At 41.7% G+C, this 22874-nt stretch overlaps 1 protein-coding gene across 5 annotated transcripts in view; it reads left to right on the top strand.

Moving 5' to 3' along the window:
* LOC144680554 (kinase D-interacting substrate of 220 kDa-like) overlaps positions 1–22874 on the top strand; it is a 184260-nt gene that overhangs the window by 128409 nt on the left and 32977 nt on the right. For all 5 annotated transcript variants that reach the window (XM_078541658.1, XM_078541655.1, XM_078541657.1 and 2 more), the window contains 5 exons: positions 1084–1327; positions 1442–1530; positions 8206–8350; positions 13651–13813; positions 20812–20990. In XM_078541658.1, coding sequence (XP_078397784.1) covers positions 1084–1327; positions 1442–1530; positions 8206–8350; positions 13651–13813; positions 20812–20990 — 820 coding nt within the window. The remainder of the gene's footprint in view (positions 1–1083; positions 1328–1441; positions 1531–8205; positions 8351–13650; positions 13814–20811; positions 20991–22874) is intronic.

Raw genomic sequence — 22874 nt, 5'->3', positions numbered from 1 at the left:
AAGCAGGAATCCATTCTGTAGAGGTTCAAACAGTCAGCATAGTTAGGGATCAAAGATTTTTTTTTAATTGATACATTAGTGGCGTTGCATTATATGGATAGAATTGAGAAGCTGGGGCTGTTCTCCATCAAACAGAGGATAAGAGAACATTTGATAAAAAGCATGAAGGGTTTAAATAGATTAAGTGATGAGAAACAGTTTTCAAAGGCTGAAGGGTTGTTAATGTGAGGGCACAGCTTTAAAATGATTGGCAGAAGAACCAGAGGTAATATGAATAGGAAAAGCTTTAACATGCTGAGGGGTTAGGATTTGGAATGCACTGCCTGATTGGGTGGTGGAGACAAATTCAATAATAGCTTTCAAAAGGGAATTGGATAAAAACTTGAAGATAAAATTGAGGGATATGAGTGGAAAAACAGAGTGGGACTAACTGGGTTCAATTCAAAAGAGCTGAACGATCACTCGATGTGCTGAGTGACCACCCTCTGAACTGTACTTTCTCATCACGTGTTGTAAAGAGATATTGAAAAGACGATGGAAATAACAGAAAAGTAGTAAATGAAATTCAATGCCAGTAAATGTGAGAAGGTATGTTTTGGTTGAAAAAGTAATGATTATACTTAAATGAGAGGGAAGCTGAGCGATGTGGAAAGACAAAAAAATCTTGAGGTTTACATTCTGGTTAAAAGCAATAGCCCATGTAGAGAAGGCAATACACAGGCGAATGGAACATTGGATCTCATGGCAAATGGTAAACTAAATGTTGGGATGCAATGATGAATCTACAAAACCTTAATAAGACTACAGTTGGAATACCGTGTGGAATTTGTTCTGCACATTATAGGAAAGATGTCATAGCATTAAGCAATATATAACATTAACCAGAATAATACTGATATGGGGACTACAAATATGAAAAAAGTCTTGAAAAATTGAATTTTTGTTAGAACAGGGACCATTAGGGGTGATTTGATAGAAATGTTTCAAATTATAAAGGGATGGGCATGTTTCAGTATTTGAGATATAGTGAATCCTTGAGTTTTGTGTCTTAAATGTCAACTTTACCATATAATTTTCTTCTAGGTACGTGTTCTGTTTTCAAAAGGTCCCTTTATTGCCATTTTTGCCAGTGATCCACATATCATCATAAAGGCTATCAATCAAAATCTGAACAGTGTTTTAAGAGACTCTAATATAAATGGACATGACTATATGCGGAATATAGTCCATCTGCCCGTTTATCTAAACAGTCGTGGGCTTAGTAGTACAAAGAAGGCCTTTGCAGCAGTGCCATCTAATGGAGATGTTGGAAACTCGGATTGTACAAGTAAGAATATAGTCAGTGACTTAAAATTTGCAATACGTATTTCCTAACCATTCTAGCCATGTTGTGGACCCTCTGGTGGTAACAAATTTAACTGTCTTTGTTACGGTGCTGCAGGTTGGCATGAAGATAATGATCGAAAACTTTCACAGCACAGCTTGGGGGAATTGACCAAACTCGGCAGTAAGACAGCACTCAATAGAAGGGTAAGAAACTGTTTTTTAAATTCAAAGTTTTTTTTTGTTTTTCTTTCATCTGTTACTTACATGATGCTTTACGATTGAACTTTCAGTGTAGTTTCGAAAGCAATCCTGGAAATTGGTATTGAAAGAGTTATGTCCTTTCAGACACCACCTCTGGAAGAGAAATTAATAGTGGAGTTGGGATTGGTAATTTGTGCATAATGAGACTATTAAGTACCTAAGGAAGGGTCCTACAAGGATCTGTTTGTTCTTTTTATTCCTTAGCATCAAAGTAAAATTAAACAGTGTGATTTCCTTATACTAAGTACTAACTGTCTTGCAAGAGTAATATAGTATAAAGCAGCCATATTAACTAAAAAATGGTAGTCCTTTGCAGTAGTGCAAGATGTTGCTACATGTTGGATTCCATATTGATTGAACTTGCATGAAATTGTGGAGAGATCAATCGGCCTTTTGGCTAAGATCAAGTGTTGCAGGGGCGACACCATGGTCCTACCAAGGCAAGGTCGGGATGGAAGGGCTATAACCAATCGCAATCGAAATCCATACCGTGGGTTACCTATCACCGTCCGAGTCACGGTGAACCACAGCGAGGGAGGATCACCTATGGATCGGGGCTTCTTCACCAGGAGGATCCTGTTGAAGGCGTGCGGCTTCGAAGCTACGGAGATCTTCACCCTGCATGACTCCCGCAAAGGTGGTTATTTTGACGTGACGTTCAAGCGGGTGGCAGACTGCGTCCAGCTCCTGAGGGTGTTCGAGGAGAAGAGAGACCTGCCGGAGATGAAGATCCTGACGGCGGAGCCGCACTTTTCTCTGCCGTTGCAACGGGAACGTGTGGTGATGGTGCATGTGTACAACCCCTTCGTCCCTGTCGCCGACGTGGTCACCTTCCTCACCAGGTACTTCGATAAGGTGGGGAGCGGCACCGAGATTCGAGACGACCTGGGGATCTGGACAGGCAAACGCCTGTTTAAGGTCACGCTAAAGACCGATGGTAAGGGAGCCATTTTCCACCCTCCTTCCAGTTTCACTATCGGGGGAAACCGTGGCTACCTGGTCTACGCTGGGCAACCCAAGCATTGTCGCTCATGCGGCAAGGCTGGTCATGTGGCGGCCAACTGCAGCGCCTCCCTCTGCAAGATCTGCAAACAGGAAGGGCACCAGACAAAAGACTGCAAACAGGCCAAGTGCTGCAACCTGTGTGGCGAGGCAGGTCACCTCTACAGGACCTGCCCCAAACGCTGCCGTACTTACGCACAGGCAGCCAAAGCCGACCAGGGGGAAGCAGAAGAAATTTTTCGTGTCACTCCAACCACCAAGGCCCCCAGGGAGCTCAACGGGACAAAGGAGGACACAGAGAGAGACAAGGTGGAGAAAGAGATTGAGGCAACAGAGAGCCAATCAGCAGCACTACCCCCTGTACCTCCCAGTCCTCAGGACAGCGAATCAATGGAGGAGGAGGCAGCAGTGGAAAAGCAGCAGGGGGAGTGGCGGACGGTGAAGAACAAGAAAAGTAAGAGGGAGCGAAGAAGAAGCAAAGGCGTTTCCCAGAGAAGCGGCAAGAGGCGTCTCCCATCCGACACGGATGACAAGGGCAGCAGCTCTTCGGATGATGAAGTGCCAGGGCGGCACCGACAGAAGAGGCGGCAAAGCTCCAGGGCGTTGGAGGACGAGACACCCGAGCTCCAGAAAATTGGAGACAACAAGGAGACCAGCGCACCCCAACTTTGCCTGCAACCTGAGGAGGCCAGTGCACCACAGCCCCTGGAATCTGGGAGCAGTGAGGCAATCATCGCACCCCAGCTCCAGGAAGCCGGGAACAGCAACACCCCAGAGGGGGTGAGTTTTGGAGAAGCTTCTCCAGCAAAGGTCATCTCAAAACCCACTCTCTACGTGAACCTCCAGATGCCACCGGAGCAGAACACGGCCAAGGAGATCTACCTCAGCCCATCCAAAGTGAAGGAATTTGAGCTCACTACGGGTATGAAGGAGCAGACTAAAGGTCTGGGACTCTCAGAGACAGTGGGTTTGGTAGGAGAATAAATGCTTTAAAATGGGTTTAAAGATTGTATCCATAAATGTGCGTAGCATTAAATCTACTACGCGATGTGTTGCGACCTTGGACTACCTAGCCAAGGTCAAAGCTGACCTGTTGTTTCTGCAGGAGTGTGCGATACCGCACCTCAGCTCCTACAGGCAATGGTCACGATGGTGGTCCCATGGGCCATCGATCTGGTCGGGCGGAAACGACTCTCGTTCCTCCGGCCTGGGTATTCTGCTGCGGGGAGGCAACTTCACCGTCTCCGAGGTCAAGGAGGTGGTGGGCGGGCGACTCCTCGTAGCAGACGTAATGTACAAGAACGCTCCACTCCGGTTAATCAACGTGTATGGCCCGGCACAAGGGGCTGAGCGGCTGGAGGTTTTTCAGCAGCTCCCACTGCTGCTGGCGACCTCCAGGCCGGTCATTCTGGGCGGTGACTTCAACTGCATCATCGATGCGGCTGGACGATCCGGCAGGGCCGGCAGCAGATTGGACGCTACGTCCAGATCCCTGATGGAAACAGTTAAGGATGCCAAGCTGCACGACGTCTTCAGCAACCCTGCAGACGGAGCGCAGCGTAGATACACCTGGTCGCGGCCAGACGGGTCCATTCGTTCCAGGATAGACTTCCTGTTTGTGTCCCGTGCATTCACAGTCAGATCCACCGAGGTCAAGCCGGTGTTCTTCTCTGACCACTGCCTCCTACTGGCGGACTGCCACTTGGAGAAGGACCTGAGGGTGGGCAGGGGGGCATGGAAGCTAAATGTGCAACTGCTGACCCCAGAGAACATTGAGGAGCTCAAGAGGGATTACAAAGGTTGGAGAACCGTGAAACCCCTCTTTGAGTCCCTGACACACTGGTGGGAAGCGATCAAGGGAAGCATCAAGAGGTTTTTCATCCTCAAAGGCACCCAGAAAGCTAGAAAGGAACAGAGGGAAATGTCCCGACTCCAGAAAAAGATGCAGAATCTGCTCCGGCTGCAGTCGATGGGGGTCGATGTCAAAGAGGAGCTCCAAGAGGTGAAGGGCCAGCAAGCCTCGCACTTTGCCTCGGAGGCCTCCAAGATCATCTTCCGTTCCAGAGTCCGCTCCGTGGAGCAGGATGAGACGTGCTCACGTTTCTTCTTCCAAAAGGTACACAGAGAGCGCTCTGTGATCAGCAGCCTGAAGGAAGAAGACGGCTCAGTAAAGTCATCACGGTCCGACATTCTGAGGATCAGCAAATCCTTTTATGCCGGATTGTATGACGTGAAGCCCACGGACAGCACGGCCTCCCAGTCCTTCCTGTCCTCTATCACGGAGGTCTTAGACGACAGTACGCGGGAGAGCCTGGACAAACCGCTAACTCCTGATGAACTGACTAAGGCCCTCGAGTCCTTCGAGAAGAGTAAAACCCCCGGAAGCGACGGCTTGCCGGCGGAGTTGTATTCGGCTCTGTGGGACTTGATCGGCCCAGACCTGCTAGGAGTGTACGAGAGTATGCTCCTGGCCGGTAGTATGTCAGAATCCATGAGGAAAGGCATCATCACCCTCATCTACAAGCACAAGGGGGAAAGGGAGGAAATTAGAAATTGGCGACCCATTTCACTGTTGAATGTGGACTATAAGATTCTGTCCAAGGTCATCGCCAATCGGGTCAAATCCGCTCTGGAATTGGTGATTCACCCTGACCAGACCTGCTCTGTGCCAGGCAGGAAGATCTCTAACAGCCTGGCGCTGCTCAGGGATACGATTGCCTATGTACAGGACAGGGGTGTGGATACCTGCCTCATCAGCTTGGATCAGGAGAAGGCCTTTGACAGAATATCGCACACCTACATGGGGGATGTGCTCTCCAAAATGGGGTTTGGGGAGGGAATTCGAAATTGGATCCAACTGCTCTACACTAACATCAGTAGCGCAGTCTCAATCAATGGGTGGGAAACAGATAGCTTTCCGATTAAATCTGGAGTCAGGCAGGGCTGTCCTCTCTCGCCTGTCCTTTTCGTGTGTTGCATAGAACCCTTTGCCGAGTCCATCAGGAAGGATCCGGGCATAAGAGGAGTGACGATCCCAGGCAGTGGAGGCACTCAGGTAAAAGCCTCCCTGTACATGGACGACGTCGCCGTCTTCTGCTCGGATCCGCTGTCGGTGCGCAGACTGATGCACATCTGCGACCAGTTCGAACTGGCCTCGGGAGCCAAGGTAAATCGTGGGAAGAGCGAGGCCATGTTCTTTGGGAACTGGGCTGACCGATCCTTTGTCCCCTTCACTGTCAGGGCTGACGGCCTGAAGGTGCTGGGGATATGGTTCGGAGGGACCGGGGCATGCGTTAGAAACTGGAAGGAGCGAGTGGCTATGGTGAAAAGGAAACTGGGCATGTGGGAGCGACGCTCCCTCTCCATTGCGGGTAAGAACCTGGTCATCAGGTGTGAGGTACTCTCGCTGTTGATGTACGTGGCGCAGGTCTGGCCCATCCCAGACTCCTGCGCGATGGCGATCACTCGAGCCATCTTCCGCTTTATCTGGAGGTCGAAAATGGATCGTGTCCGCAGGGACGCGATGTACAAGCCTCTAGATAAAGGGGGAAAAAACGTGCCCAACATCGCCCTCATACTGATGGCCACCTTTGTGTGTGGCTGCATCAAGCGGTGCGTAGACCCTCAGTACGCAAACACCAAGTGTCACTACGTGCTGAGGTTGTACCTGTCCCCGGTGTTGCGAAGGATGGGTCTGGCCACGCTGCCGCGGAACGCTCCAAGTAGTTGGACCGTGCCGTACCACCTGTCCCTGGTGGAAAAATTTATGCAGAAAAACACCTTTGACCACAAGTCCATCAGGCAGTGGTCAGCACGTAACGTCCTAGAGGCCCTGAGGGTAAAGGAGAGGGTGGACCCTGTGGGATGGTTCCCCGAGCAGACTGTCAAAGTCATTTGGCAGAATGCCTCATCGCCAGAACTTTCCAACAAGCACCAAGACGTAGCTTGGCTGGTGGTGAGAAAGGCCCTCCCCGTCAGATCCTTCCTACACGCCAGGAGGCTCACCCCCTCTGCACGTTGCCCTCGAGGTGGCTGTGGTGGGGAAGAGACCGTTGTTCACCTCCTTGTGGATTGTGCCTTTGCAAAGAAAGTCTGGAGAGAGATGCAGTGGTTGCTGTCGAGGTTCATCCCGAGCAGTTCTGTGACACAGGACTCTGTGCTCTACGGGCTGTTCCCAGGGACACACACCGAGACAAACATCGACTGCAGCTGGAGGATCATCAACTCGGTGAAAGAGGCGCTTTGGTCTGCCCGAAACTTGTTGGTCTTCCAGCACAAAGAGTTGTCCCCGACCGATTGTTGCGGACTGGCACAATCCAAAGTCCAGGACTACGTGCTGAGGGACGCACTAAAGCTTGGGGCAGCTGCCGCAAAGGCGCAATGGGGAAGGGTCGCTGTCTAAGACCTTTCTACCACAGCGCACCGAGAGACTGGGAACTGTTTAGAGCCCCTCGGGCTGTACAGATCAAAATGAAAGGCTGTAAATGACTGTAATATTGTTTGTACTGATGCACCTGGTGATACATTTTGTAAAAGTTTAACCTGGATTGTACCCTTGTAATGTTGTTTTTGAAATGGTTTTGAATGTGATTGAAGATATTTTATGAATAAAGTATATTTTTACAAAAAAAAAATAGTTTCCCTATAGGCATGGGTTATCCCAGGGCACTGTTGCACTTCTACTTCCAGCTATCTTCAAAGTGATGGTTGAGGCTAGCGAGAAGGTTACTGCTATGCTCAACAGAGCATACTGCATGTATAGTGAGACCCAAGACAGGGGAAGAGGAGGAAATACCGTTTTTTTAATATTTAATTAAGGATCCAGTCAGCATAATGAGGGATTGGTTCATGGCCAATAAGGTGAGGAAAAGATAGCTTTCAAGCAGCAATGATTAGCAGCCCAGGTATATGCCAAAGGGACCGCATTTTAAAGACATCGAAACTGCAGAATTTATTTGACCTTGCTTATATGTCTCGTTAAAAAGAACAGGAATTTATTCATTACTAGGTAGGTGTAGCAATATTTGAGGGATGTGTTACCACTTTTTATGGCTAAGTTCTGAATGGGCCCTTTACTAGAATTGTAATATTAAATGTTTAAACATTTTAAATCCTGCATTATATAGTCCTCAGCTGTCAGCCTGGGCCCAGCGGCCACACTGTCTCCTCTTGAATCCAGCTTCCCTCCAAAGACAAGCAAATATTCACTTCAATGTAGCACTGAAAGAATGGTTCACTGTCAGAGGTACTGGATGAAGTATTAAACCAGGGGTCTGTGTGCCATCGCATGTAAATAAAAAGGCTCCATGGCACTATTAAGAGATGAGCAGGGGAGTTCTCTATAAACACCTTGTCCCTCAACTAAAATTATTTATGCAAAGCACCTTGTCATTTATCTCATTACTGTCTGAGACCTTGTATAATTTAACTGCCAAGTTTTCCATTATTATACTGCAGAAGTATTTGATTGCCTTATAAACCTCTTAGGGTAGCTTAAGGTTGTGAAAAGCTCTTTATAAATGCAAGTCCTTTCTCCCACTGTCTTTCTGTTTTTCTCTCTTTTTGCTTTCTATTTCTTTCTCTTTTATACACGCTGATCATTTTCTGTATCAACAGGATACATATCGTCGCCGACAGATGCAGCGACAGGTTACAAGGCAGATGTCTTTTGATCTGACCAAACTTCTGGTTACTGAAGATTGGTTCAGTGACATTAGTCCTCAGACTATGAGGCGATTGCTCAACATTGTTTCAGTAACAGGTGAGTAGTCATATTTTCAAGAGGTTTTCATGCAAATGTACTTTCAATAATACACTAAGAGCATAATCTGCTACAGATGCCTTACATGGTTAATATTTAAATTGTATAAGTATCTTCATATCATCATTCTCTTTGGCCCTGGAAGGCTAACTCTTCTATCACCCTGCCTTTCACCCTGTCACAGACCTTCCTTTAGTCTTTGTCTCACCCACCCTTTGATCAAAACCTATTACATTTCCAACTTTTCCTGACTCTGATGGAAGTTCACAGGCCTGAATCGTTAACTCTGTTTCTCTCCATAGATGCTCCCATAACCTGTTGAGTGTTTCTAGCATTTTCTGTTTTTATTTCAGATTTCCAGCACCCACAGTATACTGCTTTTCAATTAGCTTTTTTAAGACCACAGATGTTTGTTAAATCTTAGCTATGTTCTTATTTTCCAATAAACTGAGATTCAGTGTTCACTGCAGTCATTATACCTAATATTTAATTCTGCAGATTAGATGCCATTATTTCTTAGCTACTTGTGTATCACATGATGCCTGGCTAGGCGCAGTGATAATAGAATTTGAACCAAAACCCTTTATAGGATTCCTGCTTTGTAATTATGGTATTGTTTTCCATGCAATTTTATTACTTCTGTTAACTCCTACGTTTTTCTTGATAAAATTGCAATAGTTATGTTCTATGCACTGGCCATCACGTGGCAACAACTTAAGGTGCATTGACGGTTTACAGTTGACTTTGTTTGCAATTAGAGATGGTTCAGTCAAAAAACTGATTCAGAATCAATAAAGTGAAGTTCACGACCGTGGAGTGATTTCAATGCAGTAATGTTACTTTCTGGTTCAAGTAATAGAGAAGGGCATGAGTATGCTGAATACTAGGTTAATAGATTTGAGAAAAGCTGATTTTGAGGTGCTGAGAAAAGATCTTGGGAAAATAAGATGGGCAACAATATTGGCGGGCAACAGTTAAAACTGTGTTCAACTGAATCATTATCATAGAGTCATAGAAGTCTACAGCACAGAAAAGGGCGCTTCGGCCCATCGAGTCTGTGCCGGTCAAACAAGTACCTAACTATTCTAACCCCATTTTCCAGCACTAGGCCCATAGCCTTGTATGCCACAGCATCGCATGTGCATATCCAAATACTTCTTAAATGTTATGAGGATTTCTGCCTCTACCACCCTTTCAGGCAGTGAGTTCCAGATTCCCACCACCCTCTGGGTGAAAAAATTCTCCCTCACATCCCCTTTAAACCTCCTGCCCCTTACCTTAAATCTATGCCCCCTGGTTATTGATCCCTCCATCAAGGGGAAAAGTTCCTTCCTGTCTACCCTATCTATGTCCCTCATAATTTTATACACCTCAATCATGTCCCCCCTCAATCTCCTCTGCTCCAGGGAAAATAACCCTCTCCTCATAACTAAAACTCTCCAGCCCAGGCAACATCCTGGTAAATCTCCTCTGCACTCTCTCTAGTGCAATCACATCCTTCCTATAATGCAGGTTCCAGAACTGCACACAATACTCTAGCTGTGGCCTAACCAGCATTTTATGCAGTTCCAGCATAACCTCCCTGCTCTTATATTCTGTGCCTCGGCTAACAAAGGCAAGTATCCCATATGCCTTCTTAACCACCTTATCTACCTGTCCCGATACCTTAAGGGACTGGTGGACGTGCACACCAAGGTCCCTCTGATCCTCGGTACTTCCCAGGGTCAATGGAGCGTGGGAAATCTACTTTCCACTAAAAGAAAAGAGCAAACTAAACATTAGCGAGACTCCATTGATGAAGAAAGCTAAAAGGAGACAATTGGCGGTTAGGAAAAGAATATATTAAGTACAAAGACAGGAGAGTGCATGATGAGGGACAATATGAAGAGATTAGGAGAGAAGTAAAAAAAAAAACAATTAGGAAGGCAACAAGAACTATGAAATTAACTTATCACGGAACATGAAATAGAATTGTGAAATATGCTACAGGCACATCAGAATAAAAATGACGGATCCAAATAGGACCATTAAGGGATAGTCAGGATAATGCCACAGGTAACGATAGCGAGATGGCAGAAATATTAAATAAATATTTCACTCTGTATTTACCAAGGAGATTGAAAGGTAGATTTGAATGATGAGTTAAGTAATGAGATTAGTGAATCTAACATATAAAAAAAGGGAGGATGTTTTGAATAAACTAATCAAACTCTGAGGATAAGACCCTTGGTTTGCATCCATGCATTTTAAAAAGTTCTGGGAAAGATTGCCTACATTACAACAGTGACTACACTTCAAAAAAAACCAAGTATTTAATTGGCTATAAAGCGCTTTGTGATGTTCATTGGTCGTGAAGAATGTTATATAAGTACAAGTCTCTTTTTATGAGATAGTGGAGGCATTGCTGCACATATTTAATAATTCGTTAGAGGAAAGGTAGTGCCAGAAGACTGGTGGATGGCTAATGCAATTCCTAAATTTAATAAGGAGGACAGGAAATTATAGACATCAGTGGTAGAAAAAGTAATGAAATACCTACTGAAGGAAGGAATTGAAGAACATTTAGAAAAAATATGTAATGAGTAGTCAACTTGGATTTCAACAGGGAAACAAACCTTGCTTGACTAACCTTATTGGGAGCAGGGTAGACAATGGTAATATAGTAGATATAATTATCTGGATTTTCAAAAGGCCTTCGATAAGTTGCTCCATAATAGACTAATGAATAAGGTCAGAGAATGTGGAGTCTGGGGAAAATATTACATTAATGATTTGGACTTTGGAATCAAAAACATAATTTCTAAATTTGTGGTTGACATCAAGTTGTTTGGGGGGTGCATGATGGTCCCTACTGAGGAGGACTACAGGAGGACATTAATAAACTTGCAGAATGGACAAATAATTGGCAAATGAAGTTCAACACAGATAAATATGAGATTACATTTTGGTAGAAAGAATAGGGGCATAACTTTAACTTGGAAGACATGAGTCTAGGTGGGTAAAGGAACAAAGGGATCTCAGAGCATAAATACTCCAGTCAATAAAAGTTGCGCCACAGGTTTGCAAAACCATTTTTTAAAAAAACAAACCAAGCACTATGCTTTATTTCTAGAGGGAGAGAATTGGAAAGTAGAGAAGTTATGCTGAACCTGTATCACACCTTGATTAGACCACAGTTCTGGTCCCCATATTCTAAGAAAGCATTGGAGAGGCTGCAGAGAAGGTTTACAATGATGATATCAGAAATGTGTGGGTATACATGACAGGAAAGGATGCACAGGCTAGGCCTTTTTTTCTTGAAAAAATGCTGAGGAGTGACCTAATGAAGGACTTTAAATTTCTGAAAGATTTTGAGAAAGTTGATACAGAGAGAATATTTCCACTTGTGGGGGAGAGCATAACTAGAGGCCATCAATTTAAATCCAGTTGGGAATTCAGAATAAATTTCATCACCCAAGGAGTGGTGGGAATATGGAACCCACGACTACAGGGAGTGGTTCAGGTGAATAGTATAGATACATTTAAGAGGGAGGTAGGTGAGCATATGAGGTAGAAGGGAATAATGGGTTATTGTGGTGGATTTATGAGGAAAGATGGGAGGAGACTAGAGTGGAGCATAAACACCCGCATGGAATGGTTGGGCCAAATACCCTGTTTGTGTGTGGTATATCCTATATAATCCTATGTAAAGTAACAGTAAAACTGAATGAAGTCCAATGGTATAGAATATTATGCCATGTTGCGGTGATAGGTTGGCTTTTTCTTCTCTGCAGGAATCACAAACGCCTTTAAGTTTCAGATGAAGCAGAGTTAAAGGATAAGAATAATTGGACCCAAGGCACGCAAATAAAATTCACTGCTCATTTTAAAGTCACATTATGGATTGGTACATTGGTGGAGAGATAGGAATAGAAGTAGCAGCAGAGAACTGGCCCACAGGGAGCACAAGACTATGGTCAACCAATGGTACTGGAACAGCAGGTCTTCAGCAGCAGTGTAGGACTGGGGAGCTGAATGGTTGTTTAATTACCTGAATGGATGGAGAATGAGAAAACATTTAATACAATGAAACTAGTAAAAGTACTAAATTTCAACTTTGAAACAAACTTGCCTGAATTAAGGCATCAGTTCAGGAAGAATCAAAATGGTGTCAAAGCTGGGAAAAAAGTTAATAAATGAGTTCAGTCTCCTCCTAGTGTCAATATGTGCAATTGCAAGTTGTGTTAAATAGGTAAATCTTATTATAAATCTGGACATTGGAACTTACCATAGAAATATTGTTAACATAAAATTGTGTGGGAGTCGATTAGTTCAGTTGACTAGATGACTAGAGTGTGGTGCAGAAGGACACCATCGATGCTGGTTCAATCTGTGGTAAAGGCTGTGGTAGTTCATGGAGGCCTTTCTCCTTGCCTTGCTGTATGCTTGTTGCGGAGTGGTTGCTCTAGAGCTACGTAACCACTTGTCTAACAGAGAGAGATGCCTAAGGTCATAGTCCATGAGGAACCAAAGGGAACATAAATGTCTGACAAACAAAAGTGACAGCAGTAATTTGGGTTTTGCAGATAGGAAGTGCATGCAAACATTATACATTTGGGAAGATGTAGGTTAATGATGATTTTCCCTACATAACGTGCTCTCCTTACATTGGAAAATGATTGATTATTAAACCCATCTTAGATTTCTATGCAAACATATTTACAAATATGGATAAAAGTGCATGTTGCATATAAAAAAAAATGCAGTCCTGGTGCTTGGCTGGTAGGTTAAGAATTTATATTGGCCATTTATAAGGAGATTGTTGTATCGCCAAGCAGGAGTTTGTGGTTACTTGCAGTTGATCAAATATATTTAGCAGCTTAAGATACATAATTGAAATGTTTTCTTGATGTTTTTTGCACTGATGGCTTATTGCTGATTCGCAACACAATTGAGTATCACCAACTAAATTGTGAAATTAAGTCTCATGATTTTACAAAATTATTCCCTAGGCAGATATACTTGCCATTGTTTACTTGAATATTTGTTCAAAAGATTAACCAGGGAGATACAGAAGTAACAATGTACAATTTTAATTCTCGGTTCCCATTTAAAATTCAGAATGGACTTATATAAATTTCTGTAATTTGTTATGTGTTGATGTTTTGAAGTTATAGTGGTTGTCCAGTTTCAAGAATTATCCTACAGGTTTGTTTAGATTTTAATTTAAAATAGCACCTGTGGTTTATTTCAGACTTGGAAATAATTTGATCACAAGAATAAAGCTTTTCAAAGACCGAGTTAATTAAATTTTATTACAGGGCGTTTACTAAGGGCTAACCAGATTTGTTTCAACTGGGATCGGCTTGCATCTTGGATAAACCTCACAGAACAATGGCCATACAGGACCTCTTGGCTTATTCTATACCTGGAAGAGACTGACAATGTTCCAGATCATCTCACCCTGAAAAGCATTTATGAAAGGTGAGTAACTAATGTACTTCATAGTTAATGTACTTCATAATTAATTTAAATTAATTCCCCCATTTCAAGCACGCTCAACTTAGCATGTATTTACTTTTTTTGTGCACTGTTATCATAAACACATCTTTTTTGAGCTTTGTTTCCATACGCATTAGGAATAGGAGTGGGCCACTTGGCCCTTCAAATCTGCTCTGCCATTCAATAAGATCATGGTTGATATGATTGTAACCTCAATTCCACATTCCTGCCTACCCCTGATAGCCTTCCACCCCCTTGCTTATCAAGTCTATCTAGCTCTGCCTTAAAAATATTCAAAGACTCTGCTTCCACTGCCTTTTGTGGAAGAGAGTTCCAAAGACTCACGACTCTCTGTGAAAAAAAGTTCTCCTCATCTTTGTCCTAAATGGAAGACCCCTTATTTTAAACAGTGGCCCCAAGTACTAGATTCTCCCACGAGGAAACATCCTCTCCACATTGACCCTGTCGAGACCCCTCAGAATTTTATATGTTTCAATCAAGTCACCTCTTACTCTTCTAAACTCCAACGGATACAAGCCTAGCCTGTCCAAACTTTCCTCATAAGACAATCAGCCCGATCCAGGTATTAGTTTAATAAAAGCAAAATACTCCGGATGCTGGAAATCTGAAACAAAAACAGAAAATGCTGGAAAAACTCAGCAGGTCTAACAGCATCTGTGGAGAGAAAGACAGTTAACGTTTCGAGACCGCATGACTCTTCAGAACTAAAGAGAGGTAAAAACGTGATGAAATTTATACTGTTTAAGGGGGGTGGAGCAGGTGAAGCTGGATAGATGGCCAGTGATAGGTGGAGGCATAGGATACCTATTGCTGGCCTTCTATCCAGCTTTGCCTGCTCCACCCCCATTAAACAGTATAAATTTCATCACATTTTTACTCCTCTTTAGTTCTGAAGAAGTCATATGGACTTGAAACGTTAACTCTGTCTAACAGATTCTGTTAGTCCTGCTGAGTTTTTCCAGCATTTTCTGTTTTTGATTAGTTTAGTAAACCTTCTTTGAACTGCTTCTAATACATTTGCATCCTTCATTAAATAAGGAGACCAATGTACATGGTACTCCAGATGTGGTCTCATCAATGCCCTGTACAACTGAAGCATACCTTCCCTCCTTTAGTTAGTAAACTCAGTTTAGTTCTGCTCCAAGCATTTTTTGTCTTTTTTTTTAACAAGACTCTAGCAGGTATAGAAAGTAATCCTTCAGTTTTTGAACCTTTGGCACGGTCCCTTCTTTCTAATTGGAGTGGGAAGGCAGGAATTGACCTACTGAGACTTGGGAGGAACTGTATTGGTGAATTTGCATTCCACTGCAGTTGTGGTGGCAGTGTTTGTGTAACCAAAGTGCCTGGAGGTTGAAATAATGCAATTTCAGCTCTTATTTTTTTTCTCAATTTATCCTTGTGTTCATATGTCATTTTGTATTTGTGAAAATCCATGCCCCCTCCCCTTACATTATAGAACCATATCTTCACCCAAGTGAAAACAATTAGTGCCATTGCATTTTCACATCATTCACTTCCTGATTGTGGTTGTTTTCTGGTTTCACAATTAGGAAATTGAAGTCATCACGTGCTCTACCCGCTCACTAACACTTTAATATAAACTCTAAATTTATAAGTAATTTGTAAGCAGGATAGAACACTGACACATTACACTAGACTCAGATTAAACTTAATGCTCTTGAGATTAGAAGCTGAGGAAATAATTGGAAGCACTTGGTATTGAGGTTATGTTGCTTTCAGTAATGTGACAGTGATGTCTAACAGCAAGCGCCTTTATAAGCATACTCAAGTATAGTACAATGCAGCTCTCCTAGGTGGTGATATATTCTATTACTGTGCTTAAAAGTATTTACTTATATGCTTCTAGACTTATGTACAAAAAGCACGGCAGTTTGTCAGTTGTAGATACTTTCTTAACAAATGGATTTTTGTTGGAAAAAAACTGTCATTTTTTATTTCGTATTGAGATATATTAATTGTTTTCCATTGTAAACAGAAGAACCTGACAGATGACATCAGGCAAAATTTTAAACCGTGTTTGATAGATTTTTTGCTAGACAAGGGGATTAAGAGTTAGGGAACCAAGTGAGTAAATGGACTTTAGATATGGATCAGCTATGATTTAACTGAATAGTTGGACAAGCACAAGGGGCTGATTGGCCTATGCTATTCATATGCTTCTATTCTGTCCAATGTTTATTTTTTACTGATTTGCAGCGTGTCCTCTTTCCTTATTGTTCATGGTATACTTTTCTGCATTGCTTGCTTTCTTTTTGGTTATTTCTCCAATATTTTTCCTCATTACTGATTCCACTAATGCTAAAGATTAGTCTTGTGGTTCTTCTCTGAATAGCTTCCTATGCTTGAGGATCTCTATTGTCTAGGTGACCAGATTTGGATACATTATTCTAGATGCCATCTGACTAGAGCACTATACAGTTTCAGTATGACTTCATTCAGTTTCTACTGTTTTAACAAATTGGAGATTCCCAAATGATTTTTCTTTTCCTATGTGCATCCACACATTCCAAGAACAAAACAGTGGATGGAACTTTCAACTACAATCAAAGTAAAAAGGGCAGTAGTGGATTGTTCACCTGTTATACCTCCTGCTCAATTTTCCAGCACGAGTCATTTGTTTTAGCATAACTGGAGGAAGTCCTGAGATTTTGCAGAACTAGAAAGTAGAATGTGGGTGTTTGGCTAACCGGTGAATCCCTATTAACAAGAAGAGGCAAGGCACTGACCAGGCATTAGTGTTTGCAGGTTTTCCTAAGATGTTTGCTAACCTTGATTTCATCATTTTATAATCGGAACAAATTAGGATGACTGACATTCACACAGATCTCTTTCTCCACACATAAAAATAAAAAGGAGCGTTCATTTAAAAATTTAGTGGACAACATGTTCAAAGTTGTTGTCTAGTTTACATTCAAATACTTCTACAGAAGCTGTAATTAATAAGCACAATTTGACTTTCTAGTAAGAAAAATAATGAAAATGTTTATATTGCTAAAGTGAACAAAACCTGCTGCAGTTTTATAAATCAACCGGGGGTCATGTTAGAAAGCAGGCTTTGTTTTTCCTTCATTCACATTCTCTTCTCTTGCTCATTCTGCCTCATGTCTATATAAGAGCATTTTTAAAAAATTCATTCATGGGATGTGGGCTTTGCTGGCTGGGCCAGCATTTAATGCCCATCCCCAGTTGTCCTTGAGAAGGTGGTGGTGAGCTGCCTTCTTGAACCGCTGCAGTCCATGTGGTGTGGGTACACCCACAGTGCTATTAGGGAGGGAGTTCCAGGATTTTGGCCCAGCGACATTGAAGGAACGGCGATATATTTCCAAGTCAGGATGGTGAGTGACTTGGGGGGGAACTTCCAGGTGGTGGTGGTGTTCCCATCTATCTGCTGCCCTTGTCCTTCTAGATGGTAGTGGTCATGGGTTTGGAAGGTGCTGTCGAAGGAGCCTTGTTGAATTCCTGCAATGCATCTTGTAGATGGCACACACTATTGCCACTGTGCATCGGTGGTGGAGGGAGTGAATGTTTGTGGATATGGTGCTAATCAAGCGGGCTGCATTGTCCTTGATGGTGTCTAGCTTCTTGAGTGTTGTGGGAGTTGCACTCATCCAGGCAAGTGGAGAGTATTCCATTACACTCCTGACTTGTGCCTTGTAGATGGTGGACTGGCTTTGGGAAGTCATGCGGTGGGTTACTCGTCACACTATGCCTAACCTCTGACCTGCTCTTGTAGCCACAGTATTTATGTGGCAAGTCCAGTTCAGTTTCTGGTTAATGGTAACCCCCAGGATGTTGATAGTCGGGGATTTAGTGATGGTAATGCCATTGAACATCAAGGGGCGATGTTCAGACTCTCTCTTGTTGGAAATGGTCATTGCCTGACACTTGTGTGGTGTGAATGTTACTTGCCACTTGTCAGCCCAAGCCTGGATATTGTCCAGGTCTTGCTGCATTTGGACATAGACTGCTTCAGTATCTGAGGAGTGGCGAATGGTGCTGAACATTGTGCAATCATAAGTGAACATCCCCACTTCTAAACTTATGATGGAAGAAAGGTCATTGATGAAGCAGCTGGGGTGAGGGAGGGAATGAGTGGGGAGGGTGGGGATAAGTGAATGGCAGGGAGGGGGTTTGGGAAGATGGGTTATTGAGTGAGTGGGGGTAAGGGAAGTTCGGAAGAGGGGGTGGGTGTGTGTGTGCGTGGCGGCGGTGGGTTGGACAGTATGATGTGTTTGTGGTGGAGGACAGGATGTGTGGGTGGGGGAGTGGGGTTTCACTCAGTCCTCTGTTACCGTAGAATATGGAAAGCTTGGCTGAAATCTACTGAGTGCATAAAATATAACATTTTTACACCATAGTTTAAAAACACAGATATTCACATTTATATGATGTTATTATATGTTGATCTATAATACATCAACTTTAGTAATAACGTATTGATTGTTGCTGTGTTGCTTTAATGCTGTTTTGTTTTTGCTGGTTTCTGGGGCCACGTTAATTTTCAAGAGTTTATTTTTGTACATATATTTGTTTATGGATGTGGGCATTGCTGGCGAGGCCAGTTTTGTTGCCCATCCCTAATTTCCCTTGAGAAGGTGGAATCACATCGAAAAATAGTTTACAAAGCACCGCCATAGTCAAGGTCATGTTTTGTTGTTAGTATGGACTTCTTCATGTAGTATGTGACTAACTGCAATGAACACTGAAATGCTGAGGTTACTTTGGTGATGTTATACAAATGTATTGGTTCGTATTCTTGATGATAATAGGTAAACAAAGGGAAAACTAATGTTTCTGCCCACTTGAAATCTAATAATTCCGTACATTTGAAGTGGCCTTAAAGCATTTGCATTTCACTACAGATGATTTAAAAAAGTGCTATAATTACCTGATTCCTTCTCTCAAAAAAATTCAGACTTTTTTGCCTTTGGCCACTAATATTCTGACCTTTTTTGTCTTCAGTCACATCCCCTGACTTTTAATATAAAATATAGCTTGGTGGATAAATTTGATACTTGAATTATCAGAACAACACTGTTATTTCTGATTTAATTAACTTTGTGAAGCTGTGTATATGGATGAAGTGGGAAGTGGCGTTGGGGCGCATTTAATTTGTGGAAAAAATATTAACAGGTGGGTCTTCTGAGAAATTAAAGTATTAAAATTCTTGTGATTTGGTAGCAAAAACAGAACAATGCAACGTTTCACCTTTGCCTTTTAAAATGTGGACAATGGGTAAGATTGAAGATATTTAGTGGTTGTAATTCTATTATATTTTTGCCTTGTGTCATGAAAATTAATCGTTCTTTAAACGTTTGCAATTGTCTGGCACTCCACAAAATTCAGTAGTGATAGGCTGCATTATCTGAGCAAAATAAAACACTTGTATAGAAGTGTACTTCTCAGTCAACTGTAGGTAAAATGCTTGTTTATGATGAACTATCAGAGGATTTTTGATATCAGACTTTTTAACTGTTATGTGCAACATCTATTATCAACTTTTTCTTTAGTTTAGACCAGTGAAGCGTGAACTATGTAAAGCACCAAAACAGTGCAGAACTTAGCCCTCAAGGACTGAAAATATTTGTTGGCTGCATACTGTGCTCACCATTGAGATGTAGCTTGGGAGCGAGGGGTGCAGCTGACAAAATTATTTTAGTCTGCTTCACATGACATGTCAGCTGAGAATGAAATTCAAATTCTTTAAAGCCACCCTATTAGCTGTTTAATTGCTAATTATTCTCAGAACTAATTACATTTCCTTTGTGTACTGAAGGAATTCATTGATATGATTTTTTAAAAAGCTGCCTTCAATACTTTGTTTACTGGCAGTATGACTTTCTTTTTCTCTCTGAAGCCAGTGGATCAAAAATTAAATTTATATTTGCTAGACCAATTGTGAGAAAAAAGCTATTTAGGTTATAATGTTTTTTTTAAAAATAATATTGTTTTTTTTCTCTATATTCTTTCATGGGAGGTGGGTGTTGCTGGCAACGCCAGCATTTGTTGCCCAACTCTAATTACCCTTGAACTGAGTGGCTTGCTAGGTCATTACAGAGGACAGTTAAGAGTCAATCACATTGCTGTGGGTCTGGAGTCACATGTAGGCTAGATTTCCTTCCCTAAAGGGCATTAATGAACCAGATGGGTTTTTTATAACAATCAATGACAGTTGTCATGGACATGATGGTTTAAGACTAGCTTTATATTCCTAGCTTTTTAAAAGATCATATCAATGAATTCCTTTGGTATGCAAAGGAAATGTATTTAGTTCTGAGAATAATTAGCAATTAAACAGCTAATAGGGTTGCTTTAAAGAATTTGAATCAAATTTATTGATTGAATTTAAATTCCGCCAGCTACCACAGTGAGATTTGAATCCATTTCCCCAGAGCATTAGCCTGGGCCTCCGGATTATTGTCCAGTGATATTAGTGCCATGGCATTGTTTCCACCAACCCCCTCCGTTTGAGTTTTTGAATTTCTAAGAAAGAGCCTGCTAAAAATCTTTCCTATTCTGCTATCTGAAGACTGATAACTTTCCTTAATTGGCACAACTAGTGAGACTTTAGAACCATTTCTTCCCTTAAGTGGAAGCATTTGTACCATTGCATTCTCACATCATTCACTTCCTGATTGTGGTTTTCTGATTTGAAAAATGGAAATCAGTATGTTTTGAATTTATTCTTCACAAGAAGTGCACATTACAATACTACAGTCATTTCACTTAGAAATCATATTAGAAATAGAAATTTGAAAATTAGTTTGTCATTTTTTAAATCCTGTATTGGTGTGTGTTTTTATTTGCCCCTTTGCAGATTTGTGATGGTACAAAATAGATAATTTGGAAAATGTTTCTTTCGCAACATGCTAATATTCTTTCAGTTCTAGAAATTTGATTTTAATTTATTTGATATTATTTCCTATGATTATCTTCAGAATTTCCAAAAACATACCAACTACCAAAGATGTCGAGCCACTTCTAGAAATTGACAGTGATATTCGTAGCTTTGAAATTTTCCTATCTTCAAGAATGCCAATTCTTTCAGCACGAGATGTAAAGATATTTCTACCATGCACAGTGAATTTGGATCCTAAACTGCGTGAGATTATTGCAGGTGAGTATTTTTTTAATATGACATTTGGGGTGGTTGTGTAGGCTAGAGTGATCAACCAGAGTCTTTGAGATCCAGCTGTGGCTTTCCTGTAACCTAATTTTGGTTTATTTATCTGTCACTCCTTTGGCCTTAATTACACTTTGAGGTGTAGAACAACCAGGGAAACAATCAGTTACAGGCACCTTTCCTTCTACTTTTAACCAGTTAATGTATATTAAGTTAATCGTAATATTTACTGATAGTAAGGACTAGTGCTGGCCTTGTCTACGTAATGATAAAAGAAGATAGGCATCTCCTTTTCATAATGCATTTTGTTTTATGATATATTTTTAAGTGATAATTACTATATGCTTCTTAACCAATCTCTCTCTCTCTTCCCATCCACCATCCAAAAAATGTTAATTTTTATATTAAATTTTCTTAAGCTTTTATCTCCAAGGTAATCATCCTGGTTTCTTTAGCAAGACTACATTGAAAGATTTGATCTAAATTCTTTGCAAAATAGTTATTTGTAACTGATTCTTAGTCAGGGTTAATGATAATTTTTGTAATACTTAACATGCAGTATTTAAGCTTCATTGTTTTGCAATGAGTTTGGCATAAGGTTCTCCTTTTTATTTGTGACTTAAAGTACCCAAAGTTCTCCAGTCTAAAACAATATATACAAAATATAGCACAGAGCCTGATGACTGGGAATGGTACAAAGAATAACGAAGGTTGGATTGCAAAGGATGGCAAATCACAAAGTAAGACCTGTAAAAGGGAGTTTGAAAAGAAACTTGCAAAGAATATCAAACAGCCCAAAAAAGTTTTGCAATTTTATTAGAAAAAAGAGGGTGATCAGGAGCAATTCCCTCACAACAGATGCTAGGCTAACTGGTTTGCAATTTCCTGGTTTCCCTGTTGCACCTTTCTGAAAGAGCAGAGTGATGAATATAATTTTCCAATCTAAAGAAATGGCTCTCAAATGGAGAGAACATGGGAGGATTATAGTTAGGGCATCTAAATATTCTCACCCGCTTCCTTTAAAACCCTGGGATGGAAACTGTCTTGCTGTGGGGATGTTGTCACTCTTTGGTACTATTATTTTCTTCATTACTGTTATTTTGCTTATGATAATTTTAGTGTGCCTGTCCCTGATTCAGTAATAGTTTTCTTAGGGCGCCTGGCATGTTGACCTCTTCCTCAGCAGTAAATACATGGATCATTAAAATGCCATGAACGTGTAGGTACAGAATATAATCAAACAGGCTGAAGGAATGCTAGCCTTTATATGTAAAGGACTGGAGTACATGGGGCAGAAGTCATTTTCAGCTATACAAAGTCCTAGTTAGACCATAACTGGAGTACTGAGAGCAGTTCTGGGTACCACACCTTGCTCCCTTGAAGGGAGTGCAGCATAGATTTACCAAAATGATACCTGAACTTTAAGGGTTAAGTTACAAGGCGAGATTATACAGACTAGAGTTGCATTCCCTGGAATTTTCAAGGTTAAGGGGCGATTTGAATCAAAATTTTCAAGATATCAAGAGGAAACATAGAGTGGTAGAGAAACTATTTCTGCTGATTGGGAAGTCTAGGACTATAGAGCACAGTCTTAACAACTAAAGCTGGATCTCTCTCAAGTGAAATTCAGGAAATGCTTCTACGTTCAAAGGGTGACAGAAGTTTGGAACTCTTATCCGAAGATGACTATTGATGCTAGATCAATTGTTGATTCTAAATCTGAGATTGATAATTTTTGGTTAACCAAAGGTATAAAGGAATATGGGGCAAAAACCCATATTTCGAGTTGGGTTGCAGACCAGCCATGATTTCATTGAATGGTGGAACAGGTTCAGGGGGCTAAATGGCCTATATCTATTGCTAAGTCCTTAATTGGTA

This window comes from Cetorhinus maximus, chromosome 5, assembly GCF_964194155.1.
Source record: "Cetorhinus maximus chromosome 5, sCetMax3.hap1.1, whole genome shotgun sequence".
Taxonomy (NCBI): domain Eukaryota; kingdom Metazoa; phylum Chordata; class Chondrichthyes; order Lamniformes; family Cetorhinidae; genus Cetorhinus; species Cetorhinus maximus.
The sequence above is the reverse complement of the archived record's forward strand: the minus strand, read 5'-3'. Positions and strand labels throughout refer to the sequence as shown.